The following is a 25,425-nucleotide window of genomic DNA, read 5'->3' on the forward strand; positions in this document are numbered from 1 at the left end:
TGTGAGCTCCACTCTGTTGTTTAAGGGTCTTTATAGGCCAAGGTATGCTTAACACACATTTCAACCCCAAACTTAATAGACTTGTTATCTGATGAGGATGACCCCATCGGCACATGACACTTTTTGACACAACTACCCATAAAGATGGCTCCAAAAGTTATGTGAGTTACTTCTTTCCTTCTTCTGTTCCTGAAGATGGTTTTCCTGCCCTTATTCGAGATCTCTAAATAGCTCTCCAATAGATATTCAAGTAGCTGTTCACTTCTGCAGTTGGTTTTGCTGTTTGCCCACATCAGGCTGTGAGCATTGGCATCACAACCATCAGCAGTTGTTTATCAGCTGCAAAAAGCATTCTACCAGACACTTCCTAGGAAGAAGGAGCATATGCTAAGAAGGGAGATAAGCTGAGGCCAATACAAATTCCCTTGTGCTCCCTTCCTCATGCAGTTTCATCCTGATGGTCACTAAGTCCTAGGAACAGAAGTTCATGATTGGTGTATATGAAATACCATTCTTGACATAAATGTATCACTTTTTATAAAGCATAAGTCATGGATTATCCATTATAGAGTATGTTACAGAGATTTTGATATAAGATATTATTTTTTAAGAACTATGTACGAAGTTGATACAAGTTACATAAAGTTGATATACTTAATCAAAATGTTTCCTTGTGGTTCAAATACCTGTGTGATTGTTCGGCAGGTTATGAAACTCCTCATCAGTTTGGGAGCCAATGTAAATGCTTTAGATGTCTATGGTAAGACTCCCATTGTCATGCCAGCCATACATTCACTTAAGGACTGTAGGTTGGTAAGTGGCTGACTTATCTATTATACTTTATTTCTTTTCTACGTGTTTAGTCCATAATTATTTCAATATTTTTACCAAGTTAATTTTTGTTTTATTTTATTCATCCCCATTCCTCTCGTCCAGTTCATTTAGACACAGCCTTTACCTGTAAATGTGCTCTATCTCCTGTCATTCACTGAGAGTGAACTTGCATTGCATTCGGGAAACTAGTTGGAAGTGGGCATGTATTTTGATTCTTGTGTTACAGTGTTAATTTGCAGTGCTGCTTTCGTGAATGTACAATATCTAGCTATTCACATGTTATGTTCCTTGTAGGAGTATTAATTTTTATCCAGTCTGAAAACTGCCAAATGTTGTTCACTGCTAGGCAGCACTGTCTGAAGTGATGAATTCTGTAGACTTGTCACTAGCTGTTACAAATTGCCACAACTTGCAGAGTAGACACTGAGTCAGAGACAGGCACAATGAAAAGACTACTAAACATTTAAACATTCAGCCAAAAGGCCTTCTTTGTCCACACACACACACACACACACACACAGACACACACTCTCACACACACACACACACACACACACACACACACATGGCCACTGTCTCTGGCTGCTGTGGTTTGACTGTGGACTGGAACTGCATCTGATGTGAGCTGCAATCCAGGATGGACAACAGTGGGGGATAGGAAGAGGTATGGAGCATGGAGAAGGAGGGCTGGCAGGGAAGAGGAGGGGGAAAAGGTTGTGCTGCCTGTGAGAGTGAGAGCATGTAGGGAGATCATGGGGACAGGATGGGCCAATGGGGCTACTAGGTGCAGAGTAAGGACACTCTGCTTGGGGGAGGGGGTGGGAGAGGAGCAAGGAAGGGACAGGGGAGAGGAAATAAGTAAAGAAGGTGAGAAGACCAGGAGGAACGCTGGCGCAATGAAGGTATATATGGTGCTGGAGTGGGAACAAGGAAGGGGATAGGTAGATGGATGGCTGATACTAGCAAAGGTTGAGGACAGAGTTTGTGGGAATGAAAGGTATGCTGAAAGGAGAGTTACCACTTGCACAGTTCAGAAAAGGTAGTGATGCTAGGAAAAATCCAGGTGTTGCAGGCTGTGGAGCTGTTACTGTAGTCAAGCACATCATATTGGGTAACATGTTCAGGGACTGGGTGGTCCAGTTGTCACTGGGTCACAGTCTGGCAGTTACCATTCATGTGAACAAACATCCTGTTAGGTGTCATGCCCACATAGAATGGAGCACAGTGGTCGCCGCTTAGTTTGTGTATCATATGGCTTCTTTCACAGATAGCCTGGCCTTTGATGGATAGGAGATGAATGAGGGATGGAGTAGGTGATGATTGGAGGATGTGTGGGACAGCTCTTGAAGTAGAGATGGAAAAGGTTATTGCATAGATTTGGTGGGTGGTGGAATTCCACTGTGGGAGAGGTAGTGAGGATAGTGGTTATGATATTTCTCATTTCAAGGAATGACAAGAGATAGCTGAAAATCTAACAGACGATATAATTCAGTTGCTCCAATCCTGGGTGGCTCTGAGTCACAGGAGAAGATTTTCTTTGTGGCTGAACAGTGTGTATGCAGGAGGCAGTAGGGGCTTGGAACAACAGAGTGTGGGAGATTTGTTTCTAAAAAATGTCTTGAGAATAATTTTGGTCTGTGAAAACCTCAGTGGGATTCTTTGCATATTTGGAGAGGGACAGCTTGTCACTACAGATGCACTGACAACTGGTACCTATGCTTTTTGGAAGAGACCATTCAAAGATAAGGGAAATTAGAGCTCATACTGAGGCATTCAGACAGTTGTCTTACCCTCACATGATCCACGAGTGGAACAGAGGGGGGGATATGGCTTTGGCACTAATTGATCCCTCTGCCACCACTGCTTGGTGGCTAGCAGAGTATATATGTAGATGTAGATGTAGACTTCTTGGTTTGGAATTGGTGTCAGATGTCGAAGTGGAGGTATTGTTGGTGGTTTTGGTAGGTTTGATGTGCATGATGGTATAATGTAGCTACCATTGAGATGGGGTTCAGCATCAGGGAAGGTGGCTTGTTGGATTGAGGAAGACCAGGTGAAGAAACTGGAAAAGAAGACATTGCAGTTCTGGAAGGATGTGAATAGGATTCTCTCACCCGCAGTACAGATCACAAAGACGCTATCAATGAATCTGAACCAGGCAAGTGGTTTATGATTCTGGATGGTTAGAAAGGATTCCTCTAGATGTCCCATGAACAGGTTTGGATAGGATGGTGCCATGCAAGTGGCCATTGCTGTACCATGTATCAGTTTGTAGATAATGCCTTCAAAGGAGAGGTAATTGAGGATAAGGTTATAGTTGGTTAAGATGACCAGGAAAGAGCTTGTAGGTTTGTAGTCAGTTGGGCACTGTGAAAGGTAGTGTTTAATAGCAGCAATGCCATGTGCAAAGTGTAGAGGTAAGGTGGCATCAATAGTGATGAGCAGGGTATGGTATGGTAAAGGAACAGGAACTGTGGAGAATCGGCATAGGTAGGTAGGAAGGTAGACTACGGGTAATAAGTTGAAGGTATCGTTTCATGAGAGCAGAATTTCTCTCAGTGAGGGTACAGTAACCACTCCCAATGGGGTGTCCTGGGTGGTTGGGCTTATGGACTTTAAGAAGTATGTAGGAGGTAGGAATGTGGTAGTGGTATGGTTGAGCAGAGAAGGAGACAGAGGGGGGAGGGATTGGAATAGGCCCAAGGACTTGAGGTGGGTCTGGAGATCCTTCCGGATTTCTGGAATATGGTCACAGTGGCAGGGCATGTAGATGGATGTATCTGACAGCTGACCGTGTCCTTCTGCCAAATAATTCCTGCAGTTCATAATAACAGTGATAGAAACCTTGTTGGCAAGTAGGATTATAAGTTCGGGATTAGTTTTTAGGTAAGCGATTGTGCCTCTTTCTGCAGATGTAAGGTTGGTTTCCATGTTGAGGGATTTCAGGTATGACAATGAGGCAGACCTCATGGTTAGGAATTCCTGGAAAGTTCACAGGGGGTATTCTGTGGGTAGTTGGGGGTGAATCAAAGTAGGATGGAGGAGTGAACTGAGTCAGGCAGGGTTCAGTATTGGTTTTGGATTGAGTCTGATGCACAGGGTTTGTGGTGAAAAAGTGTTTCCACTGTATGTACTGGGAGAAGGAGAGAAGGGGTTTAGCAAGTGTAGCATGGTTAAATTTAGAAGTGGGCAAAAGGTAAGGCCTTTGGAAAGGTCTGATACTTCCGTTGGACTGAAGCTTTAGGAAGACAGGTTCATGACTGTGTTTTGGGTCTGTTTAGGTCCTAGATTTTATGTGGTGGTTAAAGAGAGTTTCTGAGGTTGAGGTAAATGTATTAAGTCTGGTTTGACGGCTGTGAGAGGATGTGGGGAGAGGCTTGGAGGCTCTTGTATAGGTGGCGAATAGCAGTTGTCCAAGGTGGCAGTAGGAGATGTGGAAGCAGTATTTGCAGCTGGAGATACATAATGTGATGGTCAGGCCATCTGTGGAGGATTCCATGAGGTAGGCACTAATGCAGGAACAGTGTTTGGGACTGAGTTCTGACTAAGGACCAACACCTTCAGCCTGTCACCCATTTAAGACCCTATATGGAAGACACCAACAGTTTCCTCCACTAGCTATCCGCAGTTACTGTTCCTTATCGCCTGGTATCCTTCTTGTCATTGTTGATGCCACCCACCACACTACCATCCCCAATGGGCTTGCTGCTATTGAACAGTAACTTTTCCAAAGCTCAACTGGGTACAAACCGACAACTTCCTTCCTTGTCATCATGTCCAATTATATCCCCACTCATAATTCATTCTTCTTTGAAAGCATCATCCTCACTCATAATTCATTGAAAGCATCACCTAAAAACAAACCCATGGTACAGCAATTGGCACCTTCGTGGCACATTATATGCCAATCTGTTCATGGACCATCTAGAGGAATCCTTCCTAACCACCCAGAATCCCAAACCCCTAACTTGATTCAGATTCATTAATGATGTCTTTATGATCTCAACTGAGGGTGAACACCTTCTTTCCCATTCACTTCACCTGGTCCTCCTCAATACAATAAGCCATTTTCCTCAATGTTGACCTCAATATTGATGATGGATACATAAGTACCACCATCCACGTCAAACGTATCTACCACTAACAATAGCTCCACTTTAACAGCTGCCACCCATTTCGTATGAAGAAGTCCCTTTCATACAGCCTAGGCACCAGTGGTCGTCACATCTATGGTCCCTCTCTAAGTATGTCAAGGGTCCCACTGTCGTTTTCACATATCAAAATTATCCTCAAAACATTGTTCAGAAACAAATCTCCTGTGATTTGTCTCTCCAGTCCCTACCACCTCCTACATACCTACTGTCCAGCCACAAAACAGCACTTCTCACATGATTCAGTTCCACCCAGGACTGGAGCAACTGAATTACATTCTCTTCCAGTGTTTTGACTACCTATTGTCATGCCCTGAAATGAGAAATATCCAAACCACTATCCTTCCCATCCTTCCTACAATGGTATTCTGCCAACCACTGAACCTGCACAATGTCCTTGTCCATCCCCACTCCAAGACCTGTCCCATACATCCCCTGACTGCCATCTGCTCCAGTCATGTCACTGTCATATCCTATCCCATCAAAGGCTGGGTTACCCATGAATGCAACCACATGATCTACAAAGCAAGCAACAGCAGCTGTGCTGCTTTCTATGTGGGCATGACACCTAACAATCTGTCTCTCCGCAAGAATGGCCATTGGCAGACTGTGGCCCAGAGACAGCTGGACCACCCAGTTGCTGAACATGGTGCGCAAGAGGGTGTCTTCACTTCAGTGACTGATTCACAGTGTGCAACACCTGGGCCCTTCCTGCCAAAACCACCCTTTCCAAATTGGGCTGGTGGGAACTCTCCCTTCAGCATATCCTTCATTCTTGCAACCCCCCCCCCCCCCCTCTCAACCTTTGCAGGTCCCAGTCCTCCACCTATCTATCCCTTGCCCTGTTCCAGCCCCTGAAATATACTTGCATTCATTCTGCAAGTGCACCTACTAGTCTGTTCCCCTTCTCTACCTCTCTCCTCTCACCTCTCCCCTTCCCCAACCCCCAGCACAACCTCACAACTCTGCACCTAACAGCCCTATCCTATCCTACCCTCCCCTCCTCTCTGCCCCCCAAGCCTCCTGCTTACCTCCACCACCTATCCCAGATTGCTGCTCACATCAGATGTAGTTCTAGTCCACAATCGGCCACAACAGCCAGGTACTATGGCTGTATGTGTAAGAGTTGTGCTTGTGTGAATGTGTGTTCTTACTATTTCTGAAAAAGACCTTTTGGTTGAAAGGTTATAAATGTTTAGTATAGCTGCCGTCATGAAAATAGGCACCTCAAGGTCATCTCACGACTTTACAGCATTGCCAGTTAGTGATAATTTCAGATGTTAGTAAAAATTCTGAAAAAAGATACATCTTTATTTTTAGTCCAGAATATGATAGAGTACTTTCCAAAAGAAAATTATTACCAGCTGCTGTGAAGGAAAATAAAAGCTAATTTTACAAGAAATTTTGAAGAAAGTAATCCTTGACTTCAACATGTTGAAAATACAGAACCACTAAAATATTTAGACGGAAAAAATTTGTGAACATGCTAAAAGTTTATAGACATGCATAATACATGTTTCGTCATGAAACCATAAAAGTATTCCAAGATAAAAAATAAAATACTGTAAAGGTATGAAACTTTTCTGCCTATGTAACAAAAAATGGTGTTGCTGATGAATTTGTGTCATCTTGGACCTTTAGAAACTTCTACTGAGAAAATTGTTAAGAAAACTATAAAATTAATTTTCCTAACATCTGAAACATCATTATCGTATTGTGTGACTCATGAATGCATTTTATTTATGAGAGATTCCACATGTGACAGCATGGAAATACTTGTCTGCCACTGCCAGTATTTCTGTTTTCATGGCTCATGTCAGTGCGACTGATAATATTCCCTACATCCTGAAAATATTTTATTTGCACCGCTTACTGACATTTTGTCACTTCACCATCACCTAAATTGTCAATATATGCTATATAAAAGAAACTATAGGTACTTGCAGGCCATTATTTCCATTGAAGTCCACCAAAATTCATTTGTCTATATGGTTTTGTGTAATCCAGGTTTTATCAAAGTTTATTACAATAAGTGCTTTGTACACAAAACTTTATTCTCCCTGTTACAGTGTCTCTGCAGTCCATTAAAAATTTGCATTCATCATTACACTACCTAAAATCAAATAAGTAGGGAAGATAAGCGACAGAGATCTTTGAGCAAGAATAGTTAATTTTTTCATGGTGATCTCCCTGTATTTTAGTAGCCATCAGATACTCTCTTCTGTCATAGTATTGAAGTACAGTTGTCTGCACTAATTTCTTGTCAAAATCATCAAATTCCATAGATTTCAATTTCCATTTATATGGAGAACCAAAATATGTGCTTGCATCTACAGATTCTACTGATGTTACTGCACTGTTAATGTTGAGTACAGTCAATTCAGAACTAACAAGGTTTTGTTGTTTTTCTTGTCTTTTATGAATTTGTGTTGAATTTAAATTATTTGTGGCTTCTTAGATTGTTTTTAAATGTCTTTTTTTCCCTTTACACATACATTACATGTGGGCCCTTGCCGCTGCATTTAGCTTACTGCCAATCACATGTCAATGCACTATTCCATAGAAGACTGAAACTACACGAGAACACACAATATCAAACAGAAACACTGAACATTCAGCTGGTGGTGTTCTGTTAACAGTGAATATGTGACAACAAAGCTATGGGGTGGGCAATTCACTATGGATTGCAGGCAGCAGGTGTGATGACCTAGAGGGGTCTAATTTTGTGATGGCCACTGTGGCCCTTTCCTTGTGCTTGTCTGTGATTCAATGACTTCTCTATGTGGTGATAAGCAATCTAGCCTTTTCATAATATTGTTGTTGTTCCATCCTGGACTGACCATTGGTTGAAACTCCCACATCTATCAGATGTATTGTGTATAACTGTTGTTTTATTGTAGTCTCTTATGTATGAAATTATTTTGGTATTTTTCTTTACAGGTGAAACAGCTATTGATTAATGCTGGAGCTGACTTAACAGTAAGAGATAAACATGGCAAGACAGCCTTACATACATCATTTGAGAATGATAATATTGAAATCACTAAGTTTCTCATGAAGAAGCATCAACAAGAGATTGGTTGCGATAATGATGGTAATAATATCCTACATTGTGCAGCCAGAGCTCGAAGAGATGCACTTGACAAAGTGAAGTATATACTGAATAAAAAACTTACTACACTTGAAGAAAAGAATGAAAATGGAGAGACAGCTTTAATGTGTGCTGTACAGTTGCCTTCATGGCACACAGAAAAGCAGACTCTTGTTCAAATACTATTGACATCAGGTGCTAGCCCCAATGCTAAAGACTCGCAAGGGAAGACTCCTCTCCATATTGCAGCTGCAGAGGGAGATGCAAAGGTATGGCTGAGTCTCAGAGAGGCATTTGAAAATATGTTAGTGTTAGGAATAAGTTACTTTAAAATCCCACAAATAAGTAAAGCTACCTGTTGCCTGTTAGAAAATCCCACATATTTTACAAATGATAGTGAAATTTAGATTTTTACTTTGATGGTACAGATATGAAGGAGCAACTAAAAAGGTGATGCAGTTATGAAAAGCATTGTGTGATGATAAACAGATATCAATTGTTCATTACAGACATAAATCCAGTATCTGTTGGGTCTAAGTGTTGATTTCTGTGAAGATTGTTCCCCCAAGTACCATTTCTAAATTTATAGTATCTCTAGAAACCACATAAATTTCTGTTTCAATTTTCACATCATCTGTCTCAACAATGCCTGTAAAATATGCTTGTGGAGAGATGAAGTTTTTCCCAACTCCTGCCAAGACTACATCTGTTTATAGCAATTTTGAAGCATTTATAATCTCATAAACATCCTGTCTTGATTAACTGTGTTGGCTGCCACAGTCATCCAACACCTTCATCTCTTTGGACATTTTTAAATTTACAGTTTTTAGTACTCTTCTTAACAATGCTTATGTTCATTTTCACCTTTTGGTTATTCTTTTCTTTCATGCATTCATAAGAAATATGGCCAAAGTCACTACAACTGAAGCATCTTGTTCCCTTGCTCTTGTGGTTGCAATCACTTAACCTGTGACCACTGGCACCACAATTGAAACACTTTTTGTTTGGGTCCCAAGCTGCACTTTTAGTATTTATGTTGCTTGAATCCTTGCCATCTTTCTTATGAAGTTTAAATTATCATTGCTTAACTTTTGTCACCAGCATTTCTTTTCGGCACTGACTTCACAGCTCTTTCATAATGCCTTTTTTTCCCGTAAACACTTTCACACTTCCAGTGCCATCAACTAGTAGTTTTATGCCTGAGTCATATCCTAGCTCATCAATCACATATTGAAATAGTGCGTCATTATCAGTACCAGTACAGCTGGCAATTTCCTTCACAATGAGAAAATATTCTCGAAGAGACTCTTCCCATTTCTTCTTTCATCAAGACAACAGTTGGTGGATCTCCACAGCACTTGTTTTTATGTTAAATTCTTCCTGCAAAGCTTTCTTCAGTGTAGTTCATGATGTAGGAATCTTATTACCTAGAATAAAAAGCTTAGCCAAACCTTAAAGCAATTTTTTTTCTCTTTTGTAAAAACAAGAATTTGCAATGTAATGAATGACAGAGAAAATTTACATTGCTCTTCTGAATGTGGTGAGAATCATGTCTCGCTTTTGTCACCTGTTTCTAAATCAGAAACTTTTGTCATCATCTTTTCAAGTACACTCAATCTTCTATCACTACCCATTTGCATCCTCTTTTTATCATCAGTATCATCACCATCATCTTCACATTGTATAGCATCTTTAATTTTCACCGCAAGTCCATGAATGTTGGGTAAATAATAACAAATGTCAGTAGTAATTTCATTTTTTGTCCCACTGCCTATACACAATATACAATTTGTGATCAAACGTATCCAGACACCTGGCTGAAAATGACTTTCAAGTTCGTGGTGCTCTCCATCGGTAATGCTGGAATTCAATATGGTGTTGCCCCACCTTTAGCCTTGATGATAGCTTCCACTCTTGCAGGTTATATGTTCAATCAGGTGCTGGAAGGTTTCTTGGGAAATGACAGCCCATTCTTTATGGAGTGTTGCACTGAGGAGAGGTATTGATGTTAGTCAGTGAGGCCCGGCATGAATGATTCAGATCAGGACTCTGTGCAGGGCAGTCCATTACAGGGATTTTATTGTGGTGTAACCACTCCACCACAGGCCGTGCATTGTGAACGTGTGCGCGATTGTGTTGACAGATGCAATCGCCATTCCTGAGTTGCTCTTCAACAGTGGGAAGCAAGAAGGTGCTTAAAACATCAATGTAGGCCTGTGCTGTGATAGTTCCATGCAAAAGAACAAGGGGTGCAAGCCCCCTCTATGAAAAACATGACCACACTATAACACCTCCACCTCCAAATTTTGCCGTATGCACTACACACACTGGCAGATGACATTCACCCAGGGATTCGCCATACCTACAGATCACCACATTGCGTACTGTGATTTGTCACTCCACACAATGTTTTTCCAGTGTTCAGTCATCCAATGTTTACGCTCCTAACACCAAGCGAGGTGTCGTTTGGCATCTACTGGTGTGATGTGTGGCTTATGAGCAGCTGCTCAACCATGAAATCCAAGTTTTCTCACCTCCTGCTTAACTGTCATAGTACTTGCAGTGGATCCTGATGCAGTTTGGAATTCCTGTGTGGTAGTCTGGATAGATGTCTACCTATTACACACTACAACCCTCTCCAACTGTCGGTGGTCTCTGTCAGTCAACAGAGGAGTTCGGCCTGTACACTTTTGTGCTGTATGTGTGGCTTATGAGCAGCCTCTAAACCATGAAATCCAAGTTTTCTCACCTCCTGTTTAACTATCATAGTACTTGCAGTGGATCCTGATGCAGTTTGGAATTCCTGTGTGATAGTCTGGATAGATGTCTACCTATTACACTTTACGACCCTCTCCAACTGTCAGTGGTCTCTGTCAGTCAACAGAGGAGTTCGGCCTGTACACGTTTGTGCTGTATGTGTCACTTCACATTTCTACATCACTATCACATCAGAAACAGTGGACCTATGGATCTTTAGGAACTCTCACATACAGACTTATGACACAAGTGACACCCAATCACCTGACCACGTTCGAAGTCCATGAGTTCTGCAGAGTGCCCCATTCTGCTCTCTCATGATGTCTAATGACTACTGAGGTCTCTGATATGAAGTACCTGGCAGTAGGTGGCAGCACAGTGCACCTAATGTGAGAAACATATGTTTCTGGAGGTGTCTGGATACTTTTGATCACATGATGTATTTCAGATTGCTTCTAACTCTGCTTTTGAAAAAGATTCTTCAATGAATGTCTTCTTAGCTTCAGGTTGATGACATGCTGGTATTGATTGAAAAATAAAGCCAGAAAATTCTCTCAAGCATTTGTGATTTCTTATATCATCTAGAACTGTTCTGAAAACTGACTTACGTAGAGATTTAATGGTATTAACCAGCGCAGAAGTTATATTTCGATTCACTTTTGCAATTTCACCTAATGTTACCATTTCTATATTTATGTATTTTTTTGTCTGCTATTTCTGATTTTATGACATTTAACATTTTTCCTTTTATTGCTCTGCTACTGCTGATCATTTTTAAATGTGAATCCTTGTCTTAGATCCAAAATCAACACAATTACATGTAACTACATTATTGCAGGCAAAATGGCACTCAGAGAAGTTCATCAAAAATGTCATAGGTAGGTGGCAAAACTGCATCATCACTTGTTCAGTTGACCCCTTAAAGCCCCCCAAATTTGTGGGAAAAATTGAGCTGATTTTCATGGAGAACCACTTATTTACCTCCTACTTACAAACTTTAATACCATACTGTCAAAAATAAGCAACAGAACTTAACAAACAAACGCATGTTTTAACAAATGCATGTTTTTTCAGTGAACATTATTTCTCTAGGAATACACAAAACTACTGTCCAATATTCAGCTCCTCCAGCATGTTATCAGTCTCACCCTTAAATTCCTTAGTTTGAAGTAAATTGGTCAAGAACTTTTCAAGGTTTCTACAACAATATTTGCCATTTATGTATTATATAATATGTATGTATTTATACATCACATACTTAAGAAATGTAGCCTATGATTGTCTGAACATTTATTAGATAATTGTATAAAAATTTGAAGTATATTGGTCAAGAACTTTTTGAGATCGGGAATGAAGTTAAACAACATCTTGGCTTAATATATTAGTATAGAAGTACAGATTAAAATCCCCCACCATGTGTTTCTGTCTGTATGTAAGTGCCAACCCCAGTAACTAATGCAGGGATTTTGAAATGGTTATCATTAATAAACAGAATGATCGTTTGTGTATAAATGTTCAAATGTGTGTGAATTTCTAAGGGACCAAACTGCTAAGGTCATCGGTCCCTAGACTTACACACTACTTAAACTAACTTACGCTAAATACAGCACACACACCCATGCCTGAGGGAGGACTCGAACCTCTGGCAGGAGGGGCCGCGCAATTAGTGAGATGGCACCTCCAACCACGTGGCTACTCTGCTTAGTGTTTGTGTATACGGTATCCAAACATATTATTAATCAAAGTCCTCCTCGATGTTTCTCTGTCTGTTTGTGAAGGCTAATTTCAGGAACTAATGGAGTCCCGATATGACTTTTAGTAATAGGCGGAGCATTTCTTGAGAAAGGTTTCCGTATACTACTACATATTTTGGACACTTTGTCCAGCTGTAGATATTTAGTGCTACCAAAGTGAGGCCATGGCAGGCTGCTGGTATTATAATAATTAGTATCTTTATGACATTTTGTTATATTGCCCTTTAATTGGGATCAATTTTTTTCCTTCTTTCCCCATTCAGATGATTGGTGGAATACGATGTGTATCATGGAATATAAAAATAATATTGCTTGTTCATAAGGAAATTACCTGTGCACTAAATGTTACTGATGTGCAGGTGTGTCCTAAAAACAAGTTAAGACCTCTCACTTGTTAAATCTTCCTAATAAGAAAATTAATTTTTTAAGACGTGGTTTGTGTATGCTTGGAACTTACAGAACTTCCTGTGTAGAGGTTGCTGCCCTATGAAATTGACAAAGCGTAGAAAAGATAAACAGCAGTTGGAAATGAAGGAAATTGTGTTTGGAGGAGAGTCACCAGACCCTGACATTATTTCTCTCCATCTCTGTAACCTTCACTGTCCCTCTGCACTTTTGTCTTGGCATTGTTTTCAGCAGCACCATACCTTGCGCCCTGCCTTGTTATTTACCGTATTTCTGCATATAACTACATGTTCTATACTGATGTGATGTTTCTGTTCTCTTTTTGTTCCTCCCTCTTCCCACTTCATGCCACTTCTATTTCCCCATCAGCCATTCAGCACATGCAAAATTACTACCTGCACAGCCCAGGCTGCAGGATTTTGAGACAATTTGTATGTGTGTGTGCGTGTCTGTGTGTGTGTCATAGCTGAGGAAAAGGACTTTGATATATGTGATTTATCATCCTTTCCATGTGTTGCTAAGCACCTTTCCTATTTCCGCTCATAGACATGTTATATTACTTCCTGGGTTTTCCATTGATGTAACCTTTTTTCCCTACAAGTTGATTGAACATGGTCATATGCTAGATCTGTGTTACCTTTTATTAAGTAATATAGCATGATTTGCATAATACTTACACTTTATAATATTTACACTTTATTTTTTAATGTCATTTGTTTTTTTTCCTGCATAAATATGAAGTAGAATTACAATTGATGCATTTGGGACTCGCTTGTAAGATATTTGTAACAAAAGAAGAATTATTGTTTGAGATTTGCTATTCACTTGATCAGAACAACATGATCTCTTCACATTAATTCTAACAGTGACAAGGCTAATTTTTTCATAACAATCACCACATTATAAACATTACAAAGGAAATTTTTTTCAGACCGTGGAAGCTCTGATTGCTGCTGGAGCGGATGTAACAGAGAGGGATTTAAATGGTCGGATGCCTCTGCACTGGGCAGCTCAGTCCTACAGTGCTGAGGCAGTGGAATTACTGCTGAATGAGAGAAATGAGCAACATGAAATGGTGATCAATCAACAGGACAATGGTGGGCAGACCCCATTGATGCTTGCTGTCAAAGAAAAACAGTCTGTAAAGTTATTGCTAAAAGAAGGTGCCAATGTTAATATGCAGGATTGTGCTGGAAGAACAGCACTCCAAGCAGCAATTGAGTGCAAAAATTTTGATGTAAGTAATTATGTCACATTTTTTCTAGAAATGCTTACTTGCTTTAAACCACTGGGCAACACAACACATTGTTTTCTCTTTATGGATACACTCCAAGCAGCAATTGAGTGCAAAAATTTTGATGTTAGTAATTATGTCACATTGTTTTCTATACATGCTTACTTGCTTTAAACCACTGTACAACACAACACATTGTTTTCTCATTATGGATACACTGAGTCATTTAATCTTGCATCCTTGTTGATACAAATTTTTTGTGATGCTCATTATTACTTGGATGTCAATTTGTTCAGTATTTGAGTATATATTGGAGAGCATATTTGTAGACAGAATATTTCATTGTGAATAATACAAATAAGGATTTATGAAAGTGGGATATATTTTGCTGAGGGCATAATATTTGACAAGAACAATTCATCTAAATCTCAGTGACTTACATAGAATCTGGAAGTTACACACTGAATTTATTTGTCTGAACTTAATTTTATCATTTTCAGTATTAAATGAGAACCTGTGTCATTGTAATTACCTGGATGTAATCACACTTGGAAAAACATTTACCTGACATTCAAAACATAGGAGTTCCAGAATATTACAGTTAGGGAGAATGAGAATGAGAGAAAGAGGACCTACTCACTCATGGTCTTAACAGCAATAACCAAAGCAAGACATAGCTAACAAGACAAGAGAATAACATTGATTTTTTTTTGTCACCAGTCTCCTGACTGGTTGATTATTGAAAGAAAATGTCTATCCTAACCTTGAATCAGGAAGATGTTTAGAGTATCCATATTCCCCGTTCACCAGCATAGCATATTTCAAGACTTGCACTAATAAAATTCAAGCATTTGTATGTGAAGATCAGTGGTTGGAATAGTCCTCAGTAGCTTTAACAGCTTGTGTGCTTAAACTAACATTTGTGAATTTCATCTTATAATTAGTTTTGTAGATTTATTAGTATTAGTTAGCAGTTTTAAAGTTGTGTATTTTTTAACTTATTGTGCTATTCTGCCTCTTGCATACAACTTCCAGTGCTGCTTCATTGTGAATAACTTGTGAGATAAGTCATGCACCAATTTTGAAATATCTGTTTATTAAATTGAGGACTAAACTTTCCACAACACTGAACTGTTTAAAATATTAGAAATTTGTTTGTGCAAATATGTAACTTCACTGACATCTCTAAACACTAACACATATTAAGATACTCAAAAAATTAAAAACCTGTAAAGTGTAACTGCAGGTGTGAACTGGAATCTAAATCCCTAGCTTTAAATATTTTGTCACATCAAAGGTATTCCTTTGTTTTTGAATGTTAGTTAATTTCTAATTTTCTGCCTGATGTCTGCAGTCAACATGTTAAAGATAATAGCACAGACTATAAAGCTCTATTATGAACCTTACAGACAGGGTCTGTGTTACTTTTAGTTCTAAAACAAGCTGAAAAGAACCCGCTTAATTTTTCAGTTTGTTTTCTGAATTGAAAATAGTTTGATTAATCATTTCATTTGTGTAGCATTTAACTTACTCATAGTATGTTCTTATGAACTACACTGCTTATGAACTACATTGCCTATAGATGCAAAGATGAACAGTTTTGTGACTGTCCCACATGTGAACAATGTATGTTAAAAAACACGTCTTTTAAATTCACTCCACAACACTGTCATTCTCTTCACTAATCTGTCTAGAAATTGAAGTCTTTTAAAGCTGTATGGTAAGTTAGTTTAAACAAGTGGACTTGTGGTATGAATAATTATTTTTGTGACCCAGTTAGTATTTCCACTTCCGTGATTCTATTTAGAATTGTTTTTGTGATGGCCTATTGAGAAAATTGAGTGACATTAGAAATTCTTTTCGGAAGTTAAGCTTTCATCTTGGTTCAGTGGATTTAGATACTTTTCTTTCCTTGGTATCATATTTTGTACTTAATGATTTATTTGTTGAAAGACATAATTTTTGAGAACAAAGTCTATCATGATGGCACTGTTGTACAAAACTTTCTGAGACTTCTTCCTCTGTCAGTTCAAGTTAAAGCCTCAAGCTTTTGATGATTACCTCCATTGTCTTCATCAGAAGCAACTGACTATCAAAACTGTCGCTGTGGTGGCCTTATGTAGCCTGTAGGTGGCTTCCAATTGGTTGGTAATTGCTTAATGCTGTTGAAGATGGTGTCAACAGCTGTGCTGCTGATGCCCCACTCTTGTAGTAGCGTGAACATTGTGATGAATATCTCTCTTTCTTCTCCACTCCAAGAGCTCACTTCCATGCACTGCTAAGATTATATCAGCTATCACGGATGAAGTTCTTCTCACACATTCATATTTCTACATCCTCGTTAATTACAGAATTTCAGTATGCATGAGTATGTTTCTCACTAAAATTATTTGCTCACACAACTGTTCTTCATTTATGTAGTTTTTCTCTATAAGCAGATACATTTTTTCAGTGAGTTGTTCCTCTGTCTTTACTATGTTGGCTCAACCCATCAGTTAAGATGATTTCACCAGATTGTGGATCAATGTAATATGTGTAATTTCCAGTTTGTATGTTAGAACATTCAAGAGTATTCCAGCATACCCAAAAATTATTTGTAAATGTTCAAGAATATTCATAAAAGCTCAAGAACATTGTGCAGTGATCTTGAATTTTTCTCTTGAAAAACAGATTAATATAAAAGAGACAGAAGATCTCCTGATGGTCACCCCAATGTGATGGAGACCATGTCAAACTCTCATATCTCCACAACTATAACAACTACAGCCAAACAACCACTATGGTGAGGTGAAGAAACTGAAAGCTAAAGATCTGGCACCTTTCACTTTTTTATATACTACTTTCTATGATGATTCTAGTCTAAATAATTCATCAAAAGGTGCTTATGCTGTGTTCTCAGTACCTAAGCCAATGATTTAAGAGTTTGGTTTAAGTAAATATTTTCATAAATGCAATCCACAGCATTCTCAGATTTCATCTATAACTTCAAATAAGTATAATAAATGGTATTTTGAAAATCATTTATTGTCTGGCACAATCACAAAAATTTCAGTTTGAAATTTCTGTTTGTGGTTGTCACCAGCAGTATTCAGATCAGATGCTTCACATGCACTGCTGTAAAAATCACATTGTTATCTATGTACATTTGACCACAGGAGGCTTCAAACTTAATTCAGCCAATGCTTTTTGTCTTTGTGTCTCCATGTTGAGAAGTAGCACAGACTGGATGCTTACAAACTGATAGGAGAATAGTGAAACAGGCTGACAGCTGATACACAGCTTACATGTATTCCTGAGTCTTATAAAGACTCATATTTGGCAAGTGCAAAAACATTAAAATGAGCTCCATTTATGAACTCTCTAACCTATCAGGATGGAAAATAAACTGTGGCGTCCCCAGCATATGAGTAAGTTAATCAAAGGCTGAGGTCTGCCTCTTTTGTGCTTAAAAATCTCTTTCAGATCAGCTGACTGGATTTATAGTATATTTTGAAAATTTGTGCTCAACAGTATGATGTATCATAGGTATATCAGATGTTGCTAAGGTGAAAAAAGTATTTGTTCATCAGAATTTTGTACACTTGAGACACAAACACCCTTTGGAAAAATTTTCCGGGTCCTTGGAAATCTTACATTTATGTGCCAATTCATTTTCTTCCTGTTAGTATTTGTGGTTAATAATAAGAGTAAATTTAAGATGAATTGTGGAATTCACAACCACAATAGTGTAAGTAAAATAATTCGATTGTGCACCATCATGTAAAGTTCAGAACGGAGTTCCATAATCAAGTGCAATAGTCTGTGACAGGTTGCCAGTAGACATCAGGGAAAAAATTGAAAATCATCAACTGTTCAAAAACAAAGTAAAAGAATGCTTTATTAGCCACTCCTCCTGCAATTTATCAGAATATTGAAACACAGGATTGTAAGACCTGCTTTACTGTAATGCTTTTATTAAAATGATCTTAGCTTTGCCAGTATATAGGCAGCTGAAAGTGTTCTGTATGAAGTTACATAAATACTTTGTTTAAAGTACGAGAGAAAACCAGCAACAGTGCAGTTTAAGAGGAGGAGCAGTAGCTGTTTATGTCTGAATATACATAAACTAATTACTGCTTGTGTCTGTGTATGTGTGGATGGATATGTATGTGTGTGCGAGTGTAAACCTGTCCTTTTTTCCCCCTAAGGTAAGTCTTTCCGCTCCCGGGATTGGAATGACTCCTTACCCTCTCCCTTAAAACCCAATCCTTTTGTCTTTCCTTCTCCTTCCCTCTTTCCTGACGAGGCAACCGTTGGTTGCGAAAGCTAGAGTTTTGTGTGTATGTTTGTGTTTATTTGTGTGTCTATCGACCTGCCAGCACTTTTGTTGGGTAAGTCTCATCATCTTTCTTTTTAAATATATACATAAACTAACATATATAAGATAAGCTACAAGTGATTCCCCAATTTTCAGTGTGAGTAGATATCACTAATCATAATTTGTTGTTAATACACTTTACAGACGTAGCCTGAGTAGTTACTTCTACATGTTACTGTATAACTGTTATTGCTCCACGTCCATGAAGGGAAACTTTTATGGTGGGATCTATGAAATACAATGTGTACATGAATGAATGATACCTGGATTTGTTATGATACCTGGATTTGCTATGATACCTGGATTTGTTATGATACCTGGATTTGTTATGATACCTGGATTTGTTACACATTCCTTCGTGATGGTTTGCAGGCACATAAATATACATTCTAATTAATCATAGAGAAACCTTAGCAAAAATCGGCTATATAATGTACACAGTGGTTTTATATCAGAAACAACAATTTATTATTCTTTAAAAACTAATATATAATCAGCTCATACGATTCTTATGAGGCAAAGGAATAAAAATGTAACTTGGCTCTCTGATGCAGGCAATGAAGCTACTGCTGATTGCGGGAGCAGATTTCTTACCTGCTCAGAGGGAGTATCATGTTAGAGCAATCCATTTGGCTGTTGCAGCAGGGGATACTAAGGTATGCTAATACAAATTATATATATATATCTTACATTACCATAGAGCTGCTTTTTGAAACAAAAAAGTCCTGTCCTGCAACAGTGATTACAGAAGCCTATGTTTCCTTTTAATTGTTTTCATATGATTTCTGTTTTGTGAAGCTTTCATAGTATGTCAGGTGTTATATACATATTTTATGAAATTGTAAAGTTCTTGATAGAAATTGTGATAAAAAATGAGGATTGGCAACTGTTATCTTTTGTCTGACTAATGTAATGGTGTTTGACTTACAGCTAGTTTTCCAGGACACACACACATACACACACACACACACACACACACACACACACACACAAATGCATCCATTCACAGCTGTAAAGACACTAAATTTTAGTTGTTCACAAGCTGACTGATATGGTTTGAGGGAAAAGGAGAGTGTGAAAAGTGGACAGAGGTAAGAAATGCAAGGTAAGAATGAGATGGATAGATAATGGGAATCAGGGGGCAGCTGACTCTCAGCAGCATCCATATACCCAGCTGCCAACATCTGGAGCCCTGAATCATGCCTGTGTTTACCAATGTCAGGTCTGTGACTGCATCAGAAAATACTTCTTGAATGACCCCTGTAATGGCCCAAGCTGTGATAGAATAACAGGAGCTATGGTAGTGGTGGGTCTGCAGAAGGATGAGATGGGTGAGTGTAGAAGGCAGGTCTTGCAACTGAAACATCCATGAGGGATTGACTTGCAGGAAACTGGAATATAATCAGAGGTAGCTTATTTGTAAGTCCATTGTTGTCTGGATTACCAAAAAACCTGTGACCTTGTGAATCAGTTCCAGACCAGTGCTGCTCTTATAACAAAGCCTGAGAAACCTTGGTCACATCCTTTGATTACCATTTTCTGTGTCTTGAGATGAGAAATATCCTCTGTTAAATCTTATCCTCATGCTTAAAGTGGTTTTATGTCACCCACTCAACTTACTGAACATCGTCAGCCATCCATGCAACATTCCTGCCCTCAATCATGCATCCCACAGGTGGACAACGAAGGTTGTCCTATACGCCCTTCCACCAACTACTGTGATTCAGTCACTGGCATATTCTATTATATGAGAGAAAAGGCTACATGTGAAAGCAACCAGCTGTGCTACAATAACTACCCAGTTGGTTATGTGCATGTTACAACTAATCTGCGTACCCATAGGTCTGGTCTCTTGTACATAGTGGCTACTGCGAACTTGACCACTTGGTTGTTTAATATGCTGCACACCACAATGCCATTGATTTTCTCAACTGTGTTTGTACTCAAACCATTTGGGTCCCCTCCACCCAATACCAGAACCTTCTGGACTATGCAGGTGACTAATATTGTGGCAAACCCTCTGACCTATATCTCTCATTGTCCCCCTTTTCCCCTGTACTGTTACCCTTTCATCTCATTATTTTCTACCCCCATTCCTCCTGTGTCTAGACTGTTACCCCTTTTCTCTTTCTCGCTTTTTCTCCTGTCCCCTCTCCCCCTCCCCCATTCCCCTCCTACACACACGCACACACACACGCGCGCGCGATCACACACACACACACACACACACACACACACACTTACGAATGTGCACACATCACCCAATTTCTCCCTCTCCCTCTCTCTTAATGATTGTTGTCTTGTTCAGTCATCATTCTGGACTGTTACTAAGAGTGCCCTTCTGCCCTTTCCTGTCTCCCATTACTTCTGATACCCTGCAAGTGGTCAAGCTATCTTCTCTCTCCACAATACTGAACCTCCCTGGTCAACCACTCATAAACATTTAGTAACAATGTGGCTTCATTTATGTAGATCTGTGTTTGTGTGTATGTGCTTAAACTGCACTATTATGAGTTTTTGTGTGCCATGCATTAATTAAATATAGATGACTGATTGCTTATTCTTATGTTGTATTCATATCGGGTCTCCAGGTCATCTGGACACAATATGTTGGTGGTCCACCTGGCCGCCATCTTCAGGGGAGTAGGCCATTACACTACCTCGACAGAAGTGAAATCAAACACGACACAGCGGCTCCTGTATACACCAATCGTGCATCCACCGTGCATGTGCAAAAATAACTGCCCTCTAATGACAGGCACAACAGTGTACCAGTGCTGAAAGCTCGTGAAAACAATAAATCGATATCAAACACTATTAACAGTTTTTGAAGACTGAGACAATGACCGTTGTTTCTTAATGTCAAACAGAACAGGGTTCTAACTCTTACTTAAAGGATATTCCTTATCTCTATTTATAATATTGTCAGTTAGCCAGATTTCAAAGGCTCCTTTCAGTACACAGTCCCAACACTGTGACGCAGAGGCAACCGCTTGTGTCTCATCATACAATGTTTTATGTCCTTCCATAAGACAATGTTCCAGAACTACAGATTTTTCTGGCTGAAATAAATGCGTGTGGTGATGATGTCCCATGTAATGATCCTGGACCATATGAGTTGTTTGTCTAATATAGACTTTCCCGCAATGGCAGGGAATCTTGTAGACACCAGGCTTTCTCAAACCTAAACCATCTTTGACTGAGCCTAACAGGGCTATGGTCTTAGCTGGTAGACAGAATAAACTTTTAATATTAAATTTCTTTAAAACTCTATCTATTTTTGAAGATAGACTCCCTACAAAAGGTAGGGAGTTCATTATCACCCATAGTTGCCAATTTGTTTTGGAAGATTTTGATGACATGGTGCTGAAGATCGCATTCTTAAAACGAACTAGCTTCTGGAGATATGTTGACGATACATTTGTAGTATGGCCACGTGAGAGGGATGCTCTACATTATTTCCTACATCATTTTAATTACCTGCATCCCAATATTAAGTCCATGATGGAAGTTGAAAAGGATGGAAAACTTCCATTTTTAGTTGTCTTGGTCTATGGGGGAATAATGGGACATTAGGACATAGTGTTTATCATATATATCCATGTATAAGGACCAATATCTTCATGCATCAAGTGGTCATCCATCGTACCAATGCAGCGGGGTCCTACATACATTGGTGAAAAGAGCTTATGCCATATCAGATGCAGATAGTTTGACACAAGAACTGGACCATCTAAAAGCTGTGTCACAAGCAGAATGGTTACACTGACAATCAGATGCATCATGCTCTAATATTTTACCTTTGCAGGAACCAACAGAAGATACAAGCAAATCGGTGGCTTTCCTACCTTTTGTGGAGAGCATATGTTAAAAAATAGGTAGAATTTTAAAGAAATTTAATATTAAAAGTGTATTCCATCCACCAGCTAAGACCAGAGCACTGTTAGGCTCAGTCAAGGCTGATTTAGGTTTGACAAAGCCCAGATTCTACAAGATTCCCTGCCATTGCAGGAAAGTCTATATTGGACAAACAATTCGTACAGTCCAGGATCCAGGATGATTGCATGGAGCATCATCACCACACGTGTTTATTTCAGCCAGAAAAAATTGCCATGCTGGAACATTGTCTTACAGAAGGACATAAAATATTGTATGATGAGACACAAGTGGTTGCCCCTGCATCACAGTATTGTGACTCTGTAGTGAAAGAAGCCATTGAAATCTGGCTATCTGACAATGTTATAAACAGAGATAAGGGGTATCCTTTAAGTAAGAGTTGGAACCCTGTTCTGTTTGACATTAAGGAACAACAGTCCTAGTCTCGGTCTTCAAAAACTATCAGTTGTGTTTGATATCGATTTTTCGTTCCTGCGGCTTTCAACGGCAGTGTGGTGTTGTGTGTGTCACTAGAGCACAGTTATTTTTGTGCACGCATGGTGGACCCACAGTCAGTGTATAAAGGAACTGCTGTGGCATGTTTGATTTCTTTTTTGGCAAGACAGTGTGACAGCCTACTTACCGGAAGATGACGGACAAGTGGTCCGCTGAAATATTGTGTCCAGATGATGAGATGTTCCAGCTGGAGACTCAAAATGAATTCAATGAGTTATTACGCTCGAAAGGTTTATAGATCCACATGCTCATTCTTATATTTATTTTTATACTCTATATTTGCATCTATATTACACAAGCCACCTTATGATATATGGTTGTTGGGGGGGGGGGGGGGGGGGGGAATCTTTATATACCACTGTTACTTTCACTATTTCTTTGTTCCAATCACAGATGGTGTGTGGGAATAATGATTGCTGTTGCTGGTAAGCCTCTGTGTGGACTCGAATCTCTGTAATTGTTTACAACTTTCAGTTCATAATTTTCTAAACTACTCCACCCCCCCCCCTCCCTGACCACCACCACCACCACCGCCACCACCCCAGCATCACATTCCCTAATTCAATCACACACCTTTATTCTTGTTTTATTTGTGTCTCTTTTTATAACCTCCTTCCAAGACAACTACTCATTCAATTCAATTTGCCATTTCTGACAAAATTCTTGTTACATCAGCAAACAGTGAAGTTTTTATTTCTTCTTCCATAATATGTATTCATTTTTAAAATTTCTCTTTGGTCTTCTTTACTGAATTGTGAATGCAACTAACTGAATAACAACAATGTCTCAGTCCTTTCTCAGTTACTTCCTGCCTTCCACGTCCTGTGACCCTTAGAATTGCAATCTGCTTTCTGTAAAAGATTCAGACAACCATTTGCTGCTCTATTTTTATCTCTCATGACTTAAAAATTTCAAAGATTGTATTTCATTCAATATTGTCAAAAGCTTTTTTCTAAAATTGCAAATGCTATGAGTGTGAGTTTGCCTTTCTTCAACCTATCTTTCAATGTAAATAAAAGGAGTAGGGTTGTTGGTTCCTGCATTTCTCCACAATCTGCATTTAAGCATTCAGGCAGTTTTTATCTGGTAAAGGTCATGTTGGTGTTAAGTGGTGAGTAATAACATGTGAGAAGATAGTCCACAGCTTTGACTAATGGAAAGGTCACACAAAAACTTAATTTATGATGTAAATGATGTCTTGGATTATTTTACTCAAACTGCATTTTTCTCATTATTTTGGGATATCTTACAATTCCAAAACAGCACATAAAAATTTACCAAGTTAAAGAAATTGGAAGAGGTTTTACTTTCTGTCAGTGCTATGGTCATTAAAGACTTTGAACAAGTTATATTGCACACTACTGTCACTATACTATTCCATAAAATTGAAGTGTTTTAAGATTTGTACTGATTTGTGTGGATAAGGCCTGTAGCACAACCAGCTGAAAACTTTGTTATTTGTCTGATACAGATTAATCTCTCACCCTACTTTTTGTATCTGAATGAAATGTTTTTACAGGTAAATACAAAATACAAGTGCTTGAAAGGTGACACATTAACTCGCAGATAGGCACAATTAAAAGATATTTATACAGGGTGTTACAAAAAGGTACGGCCAAACTTTCAGGAAACATTCCTCACACACAAAGAAAGAAAATATGTTATATGGACATGTGTCTGGAAACGCTTACTTTCCATGTTAGAGCTCATTTTATTACTTCTCTTCAAATCACGATAATCATGGAATGGAAACACACAGCAACAGATGGTACCAGCGTGACTTTAAACACTTTGTTACAGGAAATGTTCAAAATGTCCTCCGTTAGTGAGGATACATGCATCCACCCTCTGTCGCATGGAATCCCTGATGCGCTGATGCAGCCCTGGAGAAAGGCATATTGTATCACACCCGTCCACAACACGAGCATGAAGAGTCTCTACATTTGGTACTCGGGTTGCGTAGACAAGAGCTTTCAAATGCCCCCATAAATTAAAGTCAAGAGGGTTGAGGTCAGGAGAGCGTGGAGGCCATGGAATTGGTTTGCCTCTACCAAACCATCGGTCACCGAGTCTGTTGTAACACTTCGACTGAAATGTGCAGGCGCTCCATCGTGCGTGAACCAAGTGTTGTGTCGTACTTGTAAAGGCACATGTTCTAGCAGCACAGGTAGAGTATCCCGTATGAAATCATGGCGGTGAATCGAGGAACTACAGTACATACTGACGAAACTAAAATGAGCTCTAACATGGAAATTAAGCGTTTCCAGACACATGTCCACATAACATCTTTTCTTTATTTGTGTGTGAGGAATGTTTCCTGAAAGTTTGGCCATACCTTTTTGTAACACCCTGTATATAAGCTTTCAGCCACAGCCTTTGTCAGGAAAAGAGAAACACACACCATTCATTCACACAAGCAAACACGTTCATGCACACATGGCTGCCAAATC

General features: G+C 39.2%; 1 protein-coding gene across 1 annotated transcript in view; it reads left to right on the forward strand.

Annotated features, from left to right (window-relative positions):
* The window catches only part of LOC126089419 (ankyrin-1-like), a 337,936-nt gene that overhangs the window by 289,109 nt on the left and 23,402 nt on the right, over positions 1 to 25,425 (forward strand). The window contains exons 13-16 of the mRNA XM_049906908.1: positions 706 to 813; positions 7,926 to 8,345; positions 13,924 to 14,229; positions 19,138 to 19,239. Coding sequence (XP_049762865.1) covers positions 706 to 813; positions 7,926 to 8,345; positions 13,924 to 14,229; positions 19,138 to 19,239 — 936 coding nt within the window. The remainder of the gene's footprint in view (positions 1 to 705; positions 814 to 7,925; positions 8,346 to 13,923; positions 14,230 to 19,137; positions 19,240 to 25,425) is intronic.

Source organism: Schistocerca cancellata, chromosome 1, assembly GCF_023864275.1.
Source record: "Schistocerca cancellata isolate TAMUIC-IGC-003103 chromosome 1, iqSchCanc2.1, whole genome shotgun sequence".
NCBI lineage: Eukaryota > Metazoa > Arthropoda > Insecta > Orthoptera > Acrididae > Schistocerca > Schistocerca cancellata.